Source organism: Palaemon carinicauda, chromosome 24, assembly GCF_036898095.1.
Source record: "Palaemon carinicauda isolate YSFRI2023 chromosome 24, ASM3689809v2, whole genome shotgun sequence".
Taxonomy (NCBI): Eukaryota; Metazoa; Arthropoda; class Malacostraca; order Decapoda; family Palaemonidae; genus Palaemon; species Palaemon carinicauda.
Genome location: NC_090748.1, coordinates 5,053,609 through 5,068,165, shown reverse-complemented (window position 1 = coordinate 5,068,165; position 14,557 = coordinate 5,053,609). Strand labels below are relative to the sequence as shown.

At 46.3% G+C, this 14,557-nt stretch overlaps 1 protein-coding gene across 1 annotated transcript in view; it reads left to right on the top strand.

Moving 5' to 3' along the window:
• Positions 1-14,557, top strand: part of ND-B12 (NADH dehydrogenase [ubiquinone] 1 beta subcomplex subunit 3) — a 40,382-nt gene that overhangs the window by 5,416 nt on the left and 20,409 nt on the right. Inside the window, exon 2 of the mRNA XM_068348002.1 lies at positions 8,408-8,532. Coding sequence (XP_068204103.1) covers positions 8,408-8,532 — 125 coding nt within the window. The remainder of the gene's footprint in view (positions 1-8,407; positions 8,533-14,557) is intronic.

Sequence of the window (14,557 nt, the reverse complement as noted above, 5' to 3'; positions counted from 1 at the left end):
GATCTTTACCTAGTCAAGTAACAATACTTAGTTCTGTATTAGTTAGAAGGTTGGCCAGGGCACCAGCTAACCATTGAGATATTACTGCTAGAGAGTTATTGGGTCCTTTTGACTGGCCAGACAGTACTACACTGAATCCCTCTCTCTGGTTACGGCTCATTCTGTCTTTGCCTACACATACAATGAATGGTCTGGCATTTTCTTTCCACATTTTCCTATGTCCTCATACACCTGACAGTGCTAAGATTACCAAATAATTCTTCACTCAAGGGGTTATCTACTGCAATGTAATTATTCAGTGGCTACTTTCCTCTTGGTAAGGGTAGAAGAGAGACTTTAGCTATGGTAAGCAGCTCTTCTAGGACACTCCAAAATCAAACCATTGTTCTCTGGTCTTGGGTGCCGTATCCTCTGTACCACGGCCTTCCACTCTCTTGTATTAGAGTTCTTTTGCTCTAGGGTACTCTTGGGCACGCTCTTCTATCCTATTTATTATCCTCTTGTTGTTTTTAAGTTTTTATAGTTTATTTATGAAAGATCTAATTTAATGTTGTTACTGTTCTTAAAATATTTTCTTTTGATTGTATTACTTCTCTTATAGTGTATTCATTTCCTTCTTTTCTTTCCGCACTGGGCTATTTTTTGCTGATGGAGCCCTTGTGCTTATAGCATCTTGCTTTTCCAACTAGGGTTGTAGCTTAGCTTTTAATAATATTAATACTAATAATACATCACACAAAACTGTCCTGGCTGTTAGCTCTCACACATGTTCGAGAGTTAGCGAGGTGTTAGGGTGCCTCTACAGTATTAAGCTCGTGCAAAGCACAGAATCACTCCCCGGGTCATGATGCCAGCCAGTTGGTTAGGACCTCCACCCTCCTAAGGGTAAGTCTTCACAGTAAAGAGCATGAAGGTTTGTTTTAGGTGTTGGAACAAATAACAAATTTGAAAGTAATTTGTATTTTTCCTAACTACAGTATACAAAAATTTAGCTCTTTACTCATATTTGTTACAAAAAGTCCTGCCTGCAATAAAAAGTGATGTCATTTCTCCGGTGTGTGCGTGTGAGAGCAGGGTGGTTGGTCTACTCCTGCTAACCAGCGGTGGGCAGTTATACTTTGCTAAAAAGTTTTATGGCTAATTTTCAGTTTTCACTGAAATATATCCGCTGTAAAGAGCTCAAGATTTGTATAATTACGAAAAATAAAAATTACTTTAAAATTTGTAATTTTTTACATAATTTATTTATCTTTTAAAATATAATTGTTCCAACACGGAGTACTTACCTCGAACTACTTTCTTAGGAGTATCTGGGATCTCCTTCCATCCGACCAGAGTTTTGTGTAGTTTACCCTATTCCCATTTTCTATGAGGGGTAACCTCAGGCGTAGGGATACGCGCCCTGAGGCCAACCCCGGGTCAGAGAGCATGCTTGCTCAGGTCTCGACCTTCAGTAAGTTCTCTGGTTGCGTCGTGATGCGCTCTCCTTATCCCAGTGTGACCCTTTGTGTCCCCGACTTCCCTTTGTGTGTCACGTGGTACCTTTGTGCTTTAGCTTATTCTTTCCCTCTGCGTTCATGTGTCTCGTGGTGCGTTCCTAGTGTGTGATGGAGCATCCCCGCCGTTGTCCTGGGCCTATGGCCGGTAAATCGTGTGGTGCTTTCCTGTCGAAACCTGAAGTAGACCCGCACTCCTTGTGTTCGTGGTGTAGGGGCAGTGTACGTTCCCCTACGGCCACGTGTCCGGAGTGCGTGCGTTACGGCACCAAAAAGAAGAGGTCACCGAAGAAGCCGAACGTCTCTTCTCCACTTGCTTCACCGGGCGTGTCGTCAGACCGAGCCTCCCTACCAACTTCCCCTACCCAGAGTAGGGGACGGGTAAGTCCGTTGCGGGGAAGAGGCCTGTGGCCCTTCCCCAGGAGTCAGAGTTGCAGGATAATGGGGTTGGGGCGTTATCCCAGGCAAGTGAGGGGCCTGAGGGAGGGTCGGGAGTGTGTGCGGGGGACGAAGCCCTGGTGCAAACAGGGCCTGTCTCCTCAGATGACCCCATGTGGGGTAAAACTATTCCTACATCTTCTCCCGCCTCTTGGGCGTGCTTTTCAGGTGCTTCTGCAGCCGAGGGTGCCGCTAAGAGGGAGGACTCGCCGCCGTCGGACTCCCATGCATGGGTACCGCCGAAGACCCCGTTGAGGATGGAAGAAGACTTTGGAAACTGGTCCCCCAGCGAAGAACGCCCGCGCTCCCCTCCAGCGTCTTCAGCTACACTTCCTTACGTCATCTTACAGCCTCCGCCTTCCATCGAGCGTCGAGTGGACCCCCCAACGACGCATCGCGAGTCGGGCCCGCCGGCGAGGTCCTACAGATCGTCGGGATCTTCGGCCGAAGTCCTTTTTTGCTCCTCGGAGGACGAGGCCCGGAGGAAACTCCATAGACGTCGCGAGAGGTCCCGCAGGAGAGACTCCCGTTCTCGCTCCCTCTCCAGGTCCCGCCACGTGGGTAGACGGTCCCGATCCCCCAGAAGAAAATATAAGAGAAGTGGCTCCCTGGTAGAAGACTGGGTGGTGATCCCACGCAGCAAGCTCATCGAGATGTCGGCAGTGCCGGGCTTCTCAAGTTGGCACCCTAGGACTCGTTCGCCGGAGAGATACACATCCTACAGCAGATACGACCGACGGAGGGAGTCGTCGCTTCAGGTCCCAGCGGACAGGCATAAGCCCGCGAGGGTTCCGGCTTCATCCGCCCAGTGGAGAGAGTCGCCCCCTCATTCTGGCAGCCTCGTCCCGACCCCCAAGTTATCCTCGAGTCGGCAGGATCGTGAGAAGCGACTCCCCTCGTCGAGTAGACCCTCGGATGACGGGACCTCCGCGAGGAAGGATAGACCTAGGACGGAGGCCCCCGTCTCGACGACGGTGCCCGCCCTACGTCCAGAGCCACAGCAGTTGGAGCGGATCAAGTCGCCTCCTTCCCCCCGTACGGAGGGACCCCGTCTCAAGCTGTTGGGCGTCCTACGGAGGAGCTGGACGACCATGCAGAGGGTTTGGCAGTGGAGGTGTCAGCCTACAGGAGGGTGATAGGGCTCATCAGGAGACACCATAGGTTGGACGAGCCCGAGCCTTCTTCCGAGGAGTACTGGCAATCGATTCTCAGCAGGCTAGTGGATGCCCCCGTCCAGCAGAGACCCTCTCTAGCTCTCCCGCTAGCCAGGGACGTTAGGTTAGGTAGGGCCCACGTGACTAAAATCGTGGCCAACCATGCCGAAGCCCCCAAGACCCAGAGTTCCTCCAAGCTGCTTCAAGGCCTGAAGTCGCAGAGTAAGTTCTACCTGCCGGAAGGACATCATGCAGGTACTTGTACGGTGGAGCCGGCAGTCGCCGTTTTAGGCCAAGGAGCAGCGGAAGAAAGGGCCTCTACAGCACCAGTCTGTTTCTCTCCGTCAGAAGCGACCATGATGGAGGAGATAGCTAAGGACCTCGTAAACGTGTCTTCTTTGCTAGACTGGTGGGCTTCCACGCTAGTAGGCGTCCAGTCCTCCTCCGACCTTACTATCCCAGAGAACCAGGCCTTACTGAAGGAGTTGATTAGCTCTGGAGGTAAGGCCCTGAAGTTCTTGTCATAGACCCCCTCCAGCGAGAAGACCCACCCACAGAAGAACCACCTCCGACGTTCACCGCCCTCCTCGGGCTTCGCCTAGCCAGCCCAGGAGAGACGTCCCTACTACGGCCTGGTCGCAGCCACCGCAGGCCTCCAGTAGGGGAACAGCCCCGCCTCAGTCTTCGTTTAGGCCTGCCTACGCAGCGGCCAGAAGAGGGCGCTCAGGCCGCACCTCTAGAAGAAGATAGGGAGAGAGGCCCCCTACTCCTGCCGAAGCCTCAGGTGGGGGGATGCCTCAGACATTCTTGGCAAGCTTGGAAGGACCACGGGGCGGACCCGTGGACCGTAGCAGTCTTGAAAGAGGGGTACAGGTTACCCTTCCTAGCAGACCCCCCACCCCTAATGCCAGATCATCAGGCAGAGTGGTTGGCTCCCAAAGACCCCTTGAGAAGGGCAGCCCTGCAAGAGGAGGTCTCAGCGATGTTGGCGAAAGGGGCGGTAGAGCCAGTCAAGGATCCAGGCCCGGGGTTCTACAGCAGGCTGTTCCTGGTGGAGAAAGCCACAGGGGGTTGGAGACCGGTCATAGACCTCTCAGCCCTCAATAAGTTTGTGTACAAGACCGACTTCAAGATGGAGACCCCGAAGTCGGTCCTAGCGTCCTTGAGGGAAGGGGACTTCATGATGTCCATAGACCTCGAGGATGCATAATTCCAGATTCCAGTACACCCCTCCAGCAGGAAATACCTAAGGGGGAAATGGGGTTCCCAGACGTTGCAGTTCAAGACCCTCTGCTTCGGGTTGTCAAAGGCACCTCAGGTCTTCACGAGAGTCTTCACAACGGTCTCAGCCTGGGCACACGAACAGGGTATCCCCCTGATTTGGTACCTGGACGACTGGTTGTTACTTTCAGCCTCAGGGGAAGTACTGAGGGAGTAAGGCGCGAAGCTCCTGCGGTTCTGCAACATCCTGGGTATCATCATCAACCTGGAGAAGTCCCAATTGATACCCTCCACCAGGATGACCTACTTCGGAATGATCCTAGACTCCCGGTTGGCGAGAGCCTTCCCTTCTGAGGAGAGACTAGGCAACTTAGACCAGATTCTCCGTCCCTTCCTGTCGAGCCAGCCCAGGAGAGCGAAGGACTGGCAGAGACTGATAGGCCACCTAGTGTCATTGGAGAAACTGGTCCCCCTGGGGAGACTCAAACTCAGGGGTGTCCAGTGGAATCTGAAAGAGCTCTGGAACCAGAGAGACTCCCCCCACAAAGTGATTCCAGTTTCCCCGGAGACGAAAGGAACCCTGGAGTGGTGGCGCCTCAGATCGAACACCCTCAAGGGGATGCCCTTCGCAGCCGACCCTCCGAAGATGCTCCTGTTCACAGACGCATCCAAGGGGGGGTGGGGTGCCCATCTCCTCGGAAGATCAGCAAGAGGAAGTTGGACGGACGAGGAGAAAACCCAACACATAAACGTTCTAGAAATGAGGGCAGTGCGAAGGGCATGCCTGGAGTTCGCCCATCTTCTCCGGGGGAACACAGTAGCACTGATGTGCGATAACGCCACGGTGGTGGCCTACATAAAGAAGCGGGGAGGACTAAAATCGAAGGAGTTGTGTGTCCTCACGTTGGAATTTCTGGAATGGGCCGAAGGAGAGCAGATCAGAATTTCAGCAAGGTTCATTCCAGGGAAGAGGAACGTCCTGGCTGACCGTCTCAGCAGGATGGGACAAATAGTAGGGTCCGAATGGTCTCTACACCCGGAAGTGGCCAAAGCCATCATTCAGAAATGGGGATCGCCAGAGATGGATCTCTTCGCAACGAGGCTGAACGCACAGCTCCCCGTGTTTATTTCTCCTGTGCCAGACCCGGAATCGGCGTTCGAGGACTCCTTCCAATACCCTTGGGACAGCCTCGACGTGTACGCCTTCCTTCCCTTCGGGATGCTCAGACAGGTCCTCAACAGAGTACGGAGGGCGGACAACTTGTGGATGACTTTGGTAGTGCCCTGGTGGCCAGAGAGAGAATGGTTCGTGGATCTAAAGGACCTGGCGTGCCTTCCACCTTGGCCCCTTCCGGACAGACCAGACCTTCTCCGGCAGCCCCACTTTCAAAGGTTCCACGAGAACCCTCGGTCCCTCCGTCTTCACGCGTGGAGGTTATCAAGCGTCTCCTGAGGAAGGAAGGCTATTCGTCAGGAACGGCAGCGAGGATGTCAGGCTATCTGAGACGATCATCGGCAGCGGTCTACCAAGCAAAGTGGGCCACTTTTATTAAATGGTACGTCTCAAAGAACATCAAACCACTGAGGGCCTCTATCCCAGAGATAGTGGACTTCCTGGTCTATCTCAGGGAGATGGTTAACATGTCCATCCCGGCCATCAAAGGGGTCCGGGCTGTGCTGGGCCAAGTCTTCCTCCTGAAGGGCATCGGCCTGGGTGCCTCTAGACACATCTCAATGCTCATCAAAAGCTTCGAGCAGTCGTGCCCCCCTCAAGCCGTTAAGGTACCACAGTGGGACGTGGCCAGAGTCCGGAAGATGTTGTCAGAACTGCCCTTCGAACCCCCTAAAAGACATAGTGGACAAGGACCTCACCCTCAAAACAGTTTTTCTGCTGGCGTTGACCTCAGCAAAACGAGTAGGGGAGATTCATGGACTGTCTTACGAGGTCTCACACTCGAATGGTTGGCGAGAAGCTACCTTCAGGTTCGTGCCATCCTTCGTAGCAAAGACCCAGAATCCAGCCTTGTGGGATCCCTGGTTTGAGGGCTTCTCAGTGCCAGCAATCCCTCGGTCGGACAACCTGAGGGACTTGCGGCTGTGCCCGGTCAGGGCAATAAGGAAATACTTGGAGAGGACAGCCAGACTTCAACCCGGGATCAAGAGTCTCTTTGTTTCCACAGGCCCAGTGAAGAAGCCAGTCTCGAAAAACACTGTCTCCTTCTAGTTGCGGCAGGTGATTATCAGAGCCTACAGTAGCGCAGGAATTCCGCTGCCGGGCAAACCCAGCCCCCACGACAATAGGGGCCTAAGTACGTCGTTGGCATTCGAGAAGAATATGGCAGTGGGCCAGATCCTGAGAGCAGGCACCTGGGCTAACCAATCAACCTTCACAGCTCACTACTTGAAGGACTATTCGAGGAGGTCCCTGGACGGGTTCTCGATAGGTACCGTCATTTCCGCGCTCCAAACGATTTAAAGGTATAGCCTCAGTGATAACCGCGGGTAGTAAGTCCAAGAGACACAGGTTCGTTTTTTAACCCCCTTGTTCTTCCTTCCCCTGTTTCCGCTCAAAAATTGACTCCGATAGCCCCCTGAGTCGGCTACAAGATACACTGTCATTGGAATGACATGTCTCTGGGGATTTCTTGCAGAGGTGAGTTACTTAGACACTAACATAAGGTTTTTGTGTAGTTTTACCTTTTTTCTCATGTTTTATTGGGGTCAACAGAACCTAGCCTCCTATATAGGTTCCTTGGTTATGCTTCAGCACGGTCTCTAGGTCTGGAAAGCCACTCCCACCTCCTAAAGTATAAGTCTCCTAAGAAAGTAGTTTGAGGTAAGTACTCCATGTTGGAACAAATCACAAATTTTAAGTAATTTGTATTTTTCCTAACAGTACTTACCTCGAACTACTTTCGGGTAATGGCCCACCCTTCCTTCCCCGAGTGCCTTACTGGACTTCTTAGAAACCTTAGCTGCCAAGAACTTACTGGAGGTTGAGACCTGAGCAAGCATGCTCTCTGACCCGGGGTTAGCCTCAGGGCGGGTACCCCTCCGCCTGAGGTTACCCCTCATAGAAAACAGGAATAGGGTAAACTACACAAAACTCTGGTCGGATGGGAGGAGATCCCAGATACTCCTAAGAAAGTAGTTCGAGGTAAGTACTGTTAGGAAAAATACAAATTACTTAAAATTTGTGATATTTGTTCGCTTGAAATATAAATTTGTTCGCCCACAGTTAACATAAGTATATGGTATTCTCATTTGTTTCTTCATTCTACTAATGCCAAAAAGTTATTTTATTTTGAAGAAATTTAACATCAGCCACATATTTTATTTTCTACCTTTTTAAATAAATGTACCCTGGACGTTATGATACAGTAATGCATTCAAACCTCATTGAGACACAAATAAGTAGATTAATGAATGATATCTAACATCTCTAAAGGAGACTTGTTTAGCTTTAATATATTTAGCCTTGTAAGTAAAGGAGTACCTAACGGACTGAAGTGTGTATACATAATAGGTATGTGCCAAATTTAAATGCCATTTTCTTGGGATGGTATTGTAGAAACTACAATTAGTTAGTTCCTCATATACTGACCAAATATTCCATTTTCCATGTTATTTGTGGGACAGGTACTGTTTTGAGTGAAAAAAAGCCCCCCCAGATTTTTGTGTACCTGTCGGATACCTTACACCACGTATATATACACACTCTCTCTCTCTCTCTCTCTCTCTCTCTCTCTCTCTCTCTCTCTCTCTCTCTCTCTCTCTCTCTCTCTCTCTCTCTCTCTCTCTCTCCACACAGTATGTATGATAGAAAGTGCATTATTATTTGAAAAAGTTTATCACCTTATTACCAAAAACATTGTTGTATACTGTACATGCACTATTGCAGGTAAAACTTTTGCAATAAATTATGTGAAGTCCAAAGATTTTTTTATAGACGTTGGAGCCACCAATCTTTGAGTTGGTAATATGAATTGTCACGGAATGTAGTGAAAATGTCTATTTCTGTTGAATAATACATGTACTGCAATAACTACAAGTTCCAACTAGATGACAGTAACTTATACATGAAATTTTCCTGAACAGATGGGTGGTGGCGAGGCTCCTTACAAAGTTCCAGACTGGAGAAGTTATAAAGTAGAAAATGCTCCTGAATTGGTAAATGTCCAACGTGCTTTGGCATCTCATGGCTTGAAAGATCCGTGGCTCAGGTAAGGATTTCTTTCATTTGTAGATAAATTGATTGTTCCTACATGTATACAAATCCTCGTCCTTTAATAGAAGTAAAGTATGTGTTCAGTGTAGTTGGAACATGGCTGTTAAAATTCAACGCGTTGATGGTAGTTATTGGTGGGTGGCAGGGAGCATGTTGAGTAGCCAATTTGTTTTCAGCCATTAGATAGTAAATTTGTACTTCCGTTATAATCTTATGCTTTTTATTTTAGGTAAATTAATAGGCAAATTTTTGTTTAAAAAAAGATATTAAGAAATAAGTGAGGTTTTGCAGTTCTTTCCCAATAATTGTAACCGGTGGCAGTTGTCTGTGCATCCTGTCGATATCCACATTCTTCCACCTGTTAGACAGCATTTTTGTTTGTTATTTATTCTCACGAGTATGGTCTGGTGATGATAACATAATCCTGAGGAAGTTATTTAATTCCGAGGACATCGTTGTTCTCCATCAGAGGAGGAGTATCTGCTGACGGCGAGTGTGAATGGGAGGGTTGCTGCCCTTCTTTCTGTCAGGATCTTCCTGTCCCAGGAAAGGTGCTTAGAAGACTCTATTCCAGTTTTTCTTCTGCCTCAGCTTTACCCTTCTTCAAGAACATTGTAGATGGCATCATCAAAGAAGCCCAGGTAAACTGATTGATGGGAGTTATGTTCCGTTTCTTTCCCCATGGGAGAGTTTTGTACCAGGAACACATTGCTGGTTGGGGTGGGGGAGGCTCCAGCCTTTTTTTTTTTTCCCCCTTCCTGGGCTGGTCTGAAGGCAGTCCCTAAGAGACTCCTCATGCATCAAGACTCCATGCTAAAGGTAGCCATGCCTACTGTTTTGGAACGTACTACCTTCTACACGCACCTGAAATACACACTCACAGGCCCTTACTTGTACAATAGGTGTGTGCCTCCAATAGATTTCCACACTCATGGTCTTGAGATTCCTTACTGCTATGCATAGAGGCTCTTGTAAATATATTTATGCACTGCCTTTCTCACATATGTATGCAAGTACAGGTACCATAGGAGTACAGTAAACACCTCCAAATTTCACTTGTAACAGAATTTCATGTTTCTAACTTCTACTTGCACAAGCTCTACTTATGGTCTTTTACGTACGGTACTGCCTTTCTCACGTATGCCTGTATGATCTACTACGTCCGCTATCAACCGTGCCCACGAATTCCACGTACACAAACTTTGAAGCCCACGATCATCCACACACAATCCTCTAAACACATGATCATACATGAGCACGATCATGATGCTTAAAGGGTACAAGCATCATGTTCCAGATTACCTCCGATGTCAATGTTTGATCAGTCTTGGTCTGATAGGTCACCATGTGATGGGTCTTCTCTCCTGGGAACGTGTCTTCTTCACCCAGCTGGTCTCGCAAGCGACTTGAGTGCTTACTCCATCATCATAAATAGGGTGCTGGTTCTATTCCTTTTTCCTTCATGGCATTTTTTTATTCTTCCAAATAGCAACAGAAGACATCTTCGTTGGAGACCGTGACTTCTACCTTTTCTCTTCCTGTGGGGAAGAGATAGTTTATCACCCAGAACGTTCCACACTTGGAAGGGACCTCTATAAGTTTTTGCCTTGTTCACGAGGTGACTTGGTACATACCAAGAATGTTTCCATCCCCTAGTATGTGTTGATACAAGTACTCAGACTTCTGCTACCTATGCTCTGCTTCTTATAAAAAACTGGTACACTTTGGAATGTAGGGCCCTGTCCTCTTTCCCCTTCCAGGACATCTCTCTTTTGGGGGAGAGGGAAATGATGCATTCTGAATGTTGTCCCTATAGGAACAAACATCAGTATGCACTATATTTGCACCTGTATTTGGCTATATCAGAAATGCAATGCTCCTGTCCCAGCGTTTCAACTTTACCAAAGAAGGATATGTCGTCTAAGATGTCTGATCAACGTAGCTGCATGCTATTGATCTCTCTCCGTGTAAACAAGTTAGGTATGTACTAAGAGATGCGGCATGTACAAAGATCATACCCGCTTTGAGCGGTACACACCAAGTTTATACTCAGATCTGAGTTGTATGTTATACAAGTGTTCCTGTTCCTATTACCAGCACACTGTCATGTATGAAACAGAGCTTTTGGACCCTTTATTGTCCTTTTTCTGACAGTTCCTGTGAGACAAGATTAGAACCGATCTGAAGCTCTTGGATCCTTGATTGTCCTTTTTCTGACAATTCCCGTGAGACAACGAGATTAGAACCAATTTAAAGACTAACGATCAAGACACATTGCGTATGTGCTATCATTGGGAAGACTCCTCACCGAACAGGCCTTCATGCAATGTGCCTATGTGCTGATCAATTACGCTCTCTTATGTCCTCCCTTCCAGAACTGAAGCAAGTAGTGGTTCTTCAACTGCAACGATTTTCCTGAGCTGTTGAGCCTTCAGATATGACACCAGATGCTCCTAAAAGAAATAACTACCTATGAAGACCAATCATTTCAAGTCTTACAATAATTTGTTTGACCTCACCACACGCACTCGTGGAATGGTCTGTGTCATATATCACCCTTCGGCTCAACACGGGGAGATAGGTCAGTACGAGATATAATGCACCTTCCAACATCAGTATACACGGCCTTTGATAGCAGATTTTCTTGTCTGTTTTAAAAGGGTATCAATTTCTCTTGAGCCAGGTCTTTAGTCTGAAGGGTTTAAATCTTTCCCCTTCATCGGAGTTTCCATACTCATGAGGAGCTTTTAGAAGTTTGGTCCTCCAAGAAACTTGCATCACTTTCGTGGGATGTCACCCAAGTTCTCCAGTCCCTCAAGAACTTTTAAGGCAAGCATCAGATAGAGAACACTCTCAAAGACTGTCTTCCTCCTTGCATTAACCTCAGAGTAGCATATACATGATTTTTACTACATATCATATGGATGCGGCCTGTTAGACCACAGCTTCAAAACCAAGAATACCATATCATTCTTACTTTAAGACAAGATTAGGAGAGTGTATCCTCCTTCAGCTGAATAAGAACCAGCTCAAGTTCACTTGGACGAATTCAGAGGGATTGGTTCTACACTAGCCTTCTAAATAAACCTGTCAGTAAGTTTATGTTGAAGGCTGGAAATGCCAGACACCCTTCTTGACCCACTATCCATGGTAGTATACTGACAAGTCTGAATACCTTCTCACTGGGACCTGTGGTAAATGCTCAGCAGGTGTAGCAAGCTTAGCTCCTTCATTGGACAAGAAGCATCTCGTTTAATATAGAGGTAGTGACATAAGTCTGGGATAAGAGATAAGAAGGTCTGGCCTTTTTTTTCTCTTTTCTTTTTTTTTCTTGGGATGCAGCCTTCATTCCATTGTTTGCTGGATTGCATATTGATGTAGGTAAGCTTGTGTACTGAGCAATTTTACTACGTGATACTAGAAGTACTTCTACCATCCTCCTTATGAGGGGAAGGATGGACAAGAATGTGAACAACCCCTTTACTTATTTGACCAAACAACCCCTTTACTTATTTGACCACATTTTTCAGACATACCCATTTAAGGTAGAGGTTCTAAAGTGATGGGAGGTGGACTGATGCCAACTTTCCCACCTTCTCAGGTCAAATTGCTCAAACGTGAGAGTTTAAATCATCCAGCTTGGTTATGCGGACTTCATTAGTATAAGTTTCCTATTGAAGGATGAGGATTTGTATATGTGCGGAACAAATTACAAAATTTTTAAAGTGATTTGTATTTTACCTAATCATACAAATTTGAGTTCTGTAAGTTTTACCCCTCCACATAGTGGCTACTCGGTATGCTGGCAAAGGGTTAGAGCTTACCCGCTAGTAACTACCGACGCCTTGTTAAATTTAGCTGAAACCACACTTTTAAAGGACTGGTTTCTATAGTAAGAAAATTACAAATTATTTAAAATTGTTAAATGTTATACATTTGTAGATAATTTGAATTTCATGTCCAAAACTTAGTTAAAGATTGTTGCCATCTGTTTGTAGAGTTAATAGGGTGAGTTTATCAGATTGTACCTTATACCAGTGATTCCCAACCAGTCTTAAACTGGAGTAGCGACCCTTATTGTAATAATAAATCGAACCATTTCATGTTGCAGTTACACGTACTTGCAAAATGTATGAGGGTTTTTGTTATTATATTTCAGTTTCTATTTGATATCACAATGAATTTCAATACATTTTAAACGAAAATGAAGAAAAGTTATGAAAGAAAGAAAAGTTTATTAGCATATCCTTTTACACAAAAATTAAGTTTTCCTTCTGTTAGCAATAACATTTTAACACTTTGCTGGTAAATTTAACCGATTCACAAAATTAATACAATGAATTAAATAAAAAGTGGGGTTATGTAATAAATAAATAATACACTTTGGGAATGAGCACTGACCATACAAATGAAAAAAATTACAAAAACTTGGGTGGAATTGCCCTTGTTTAGGTGTTTTATGTTCACTCCTCTTTTGTTACTGTGTCCAGTAGAATCTTTCCTTGTCCCCTTATAGTAAATCAGTTACATTAATTAGAATGAAATAAAAATATTTTTGCATGGTCCTCTGGCAACCCTCAGAAATACCCCTGCGACCCTAATTTTGGTTGCAACCCTGGTGTTGGTGACCACTGCAGTATACTATACTGTACAGCAATAATGGTCGTAATCTTTATAAATTAAATACTGTACGGTATTGAGGTTTTCATGTGTTGTTTTATGTCAAAAGCTTAAAGTATTTGTTCCTACAGGAATACAAACCCTCCGTATTTCATAGGAGTATGACTTTAGCAAATACTGCCTTCCTCTCATTATCTCTTTCATACCTTCACTTGCTCTCCCATGACGTTCCTTTCCTACTCTCTTGAATCGCCAAGAGCTCTAGCCCTTGCAGAAGTGAAAATGATGTTGGAGGAGAATGCGTTAGAAGTCTTCTGAGGCAGTTCTACAGTTGGCTGTTCCTGGTGAAGTAGACCAGAAGATGGAGATCAGTCAACAAACTCTCTCCTCTGAGCAGGTTTGTTCTACAAACTTCGTTCAAGATGGAGATGGAAAATATGGTATGTGCAGTCATCAGGAAAGAAGATTTCCTGCTTTGAGTAGACCTCAAGGACACATACTGTATCTTCAAATACCTATCCAATGGTCTAACAGAAAGTACCTCTCCTTCGTCCTTGAAGTTGTGTACCAGTTCAAAGACCTGTGCTTCGGACTGTCTACCACTCTCCAGGTCTTTAGACTAGGGTTTACACTCATCTCATCTAAGATTCACTCGAACAGGAGTACATTAGTCTTCTGAGGTATTTCAACGATTACCTGATTCTGTCATCCTTGAGGAGGAGGTTGCTCCAGGATCAAGGCAGATTACTTCTTTTCATAGCAATCAGGGGATTGAAATAGATTTTAAGATGTCATGTTTCATGCCATAAACAAAGGTTAGAGTACCTGGGTATGTGTGCCGATTCATGTATGGCAGCAGTGACAGTCACATCAATGGACTCAGGAAGATAGCACAAATGTTCCATACTGTTCAACAGCTTTCATTATGGTAGTGGCAACATCTAATGAAATATCTTTTGTCCTTGGAGAAACACTTTCTCCACGAACACGTCCACCAGCGATTATTACAGTGGTGTCTGAAGTGTCATTGCTCAGCAGCCACCGATCCTCTTACCTTCCGTTTTCCGTCTAATAAAAAGTGCTGGACGATCTGGCATGAGGGCTGAACAACAAAAACCTCACCAAGGGAGTTCCACTTTACTGTTCACAAACACTAAAATGAATAGCGGGCTGCATCTGGGTATAGCACGCAGACTCTACTATCAGATTACGGCATCCTTCCCGCCAACTCAACTAAATAAGTTATGGACACCACCTTGTTTTAGTTCTGGGCAGGGGATCCAACAAGCCTAGGTTCAGTTCCTTCCAGATTTCGAGTCTTCAGGAGGTAACTAATAATCCTGAGCTTTTGTGTGCTATGAGGGCCCTACAGTGCTATCTCAAACCAACTCAAAGAGCTT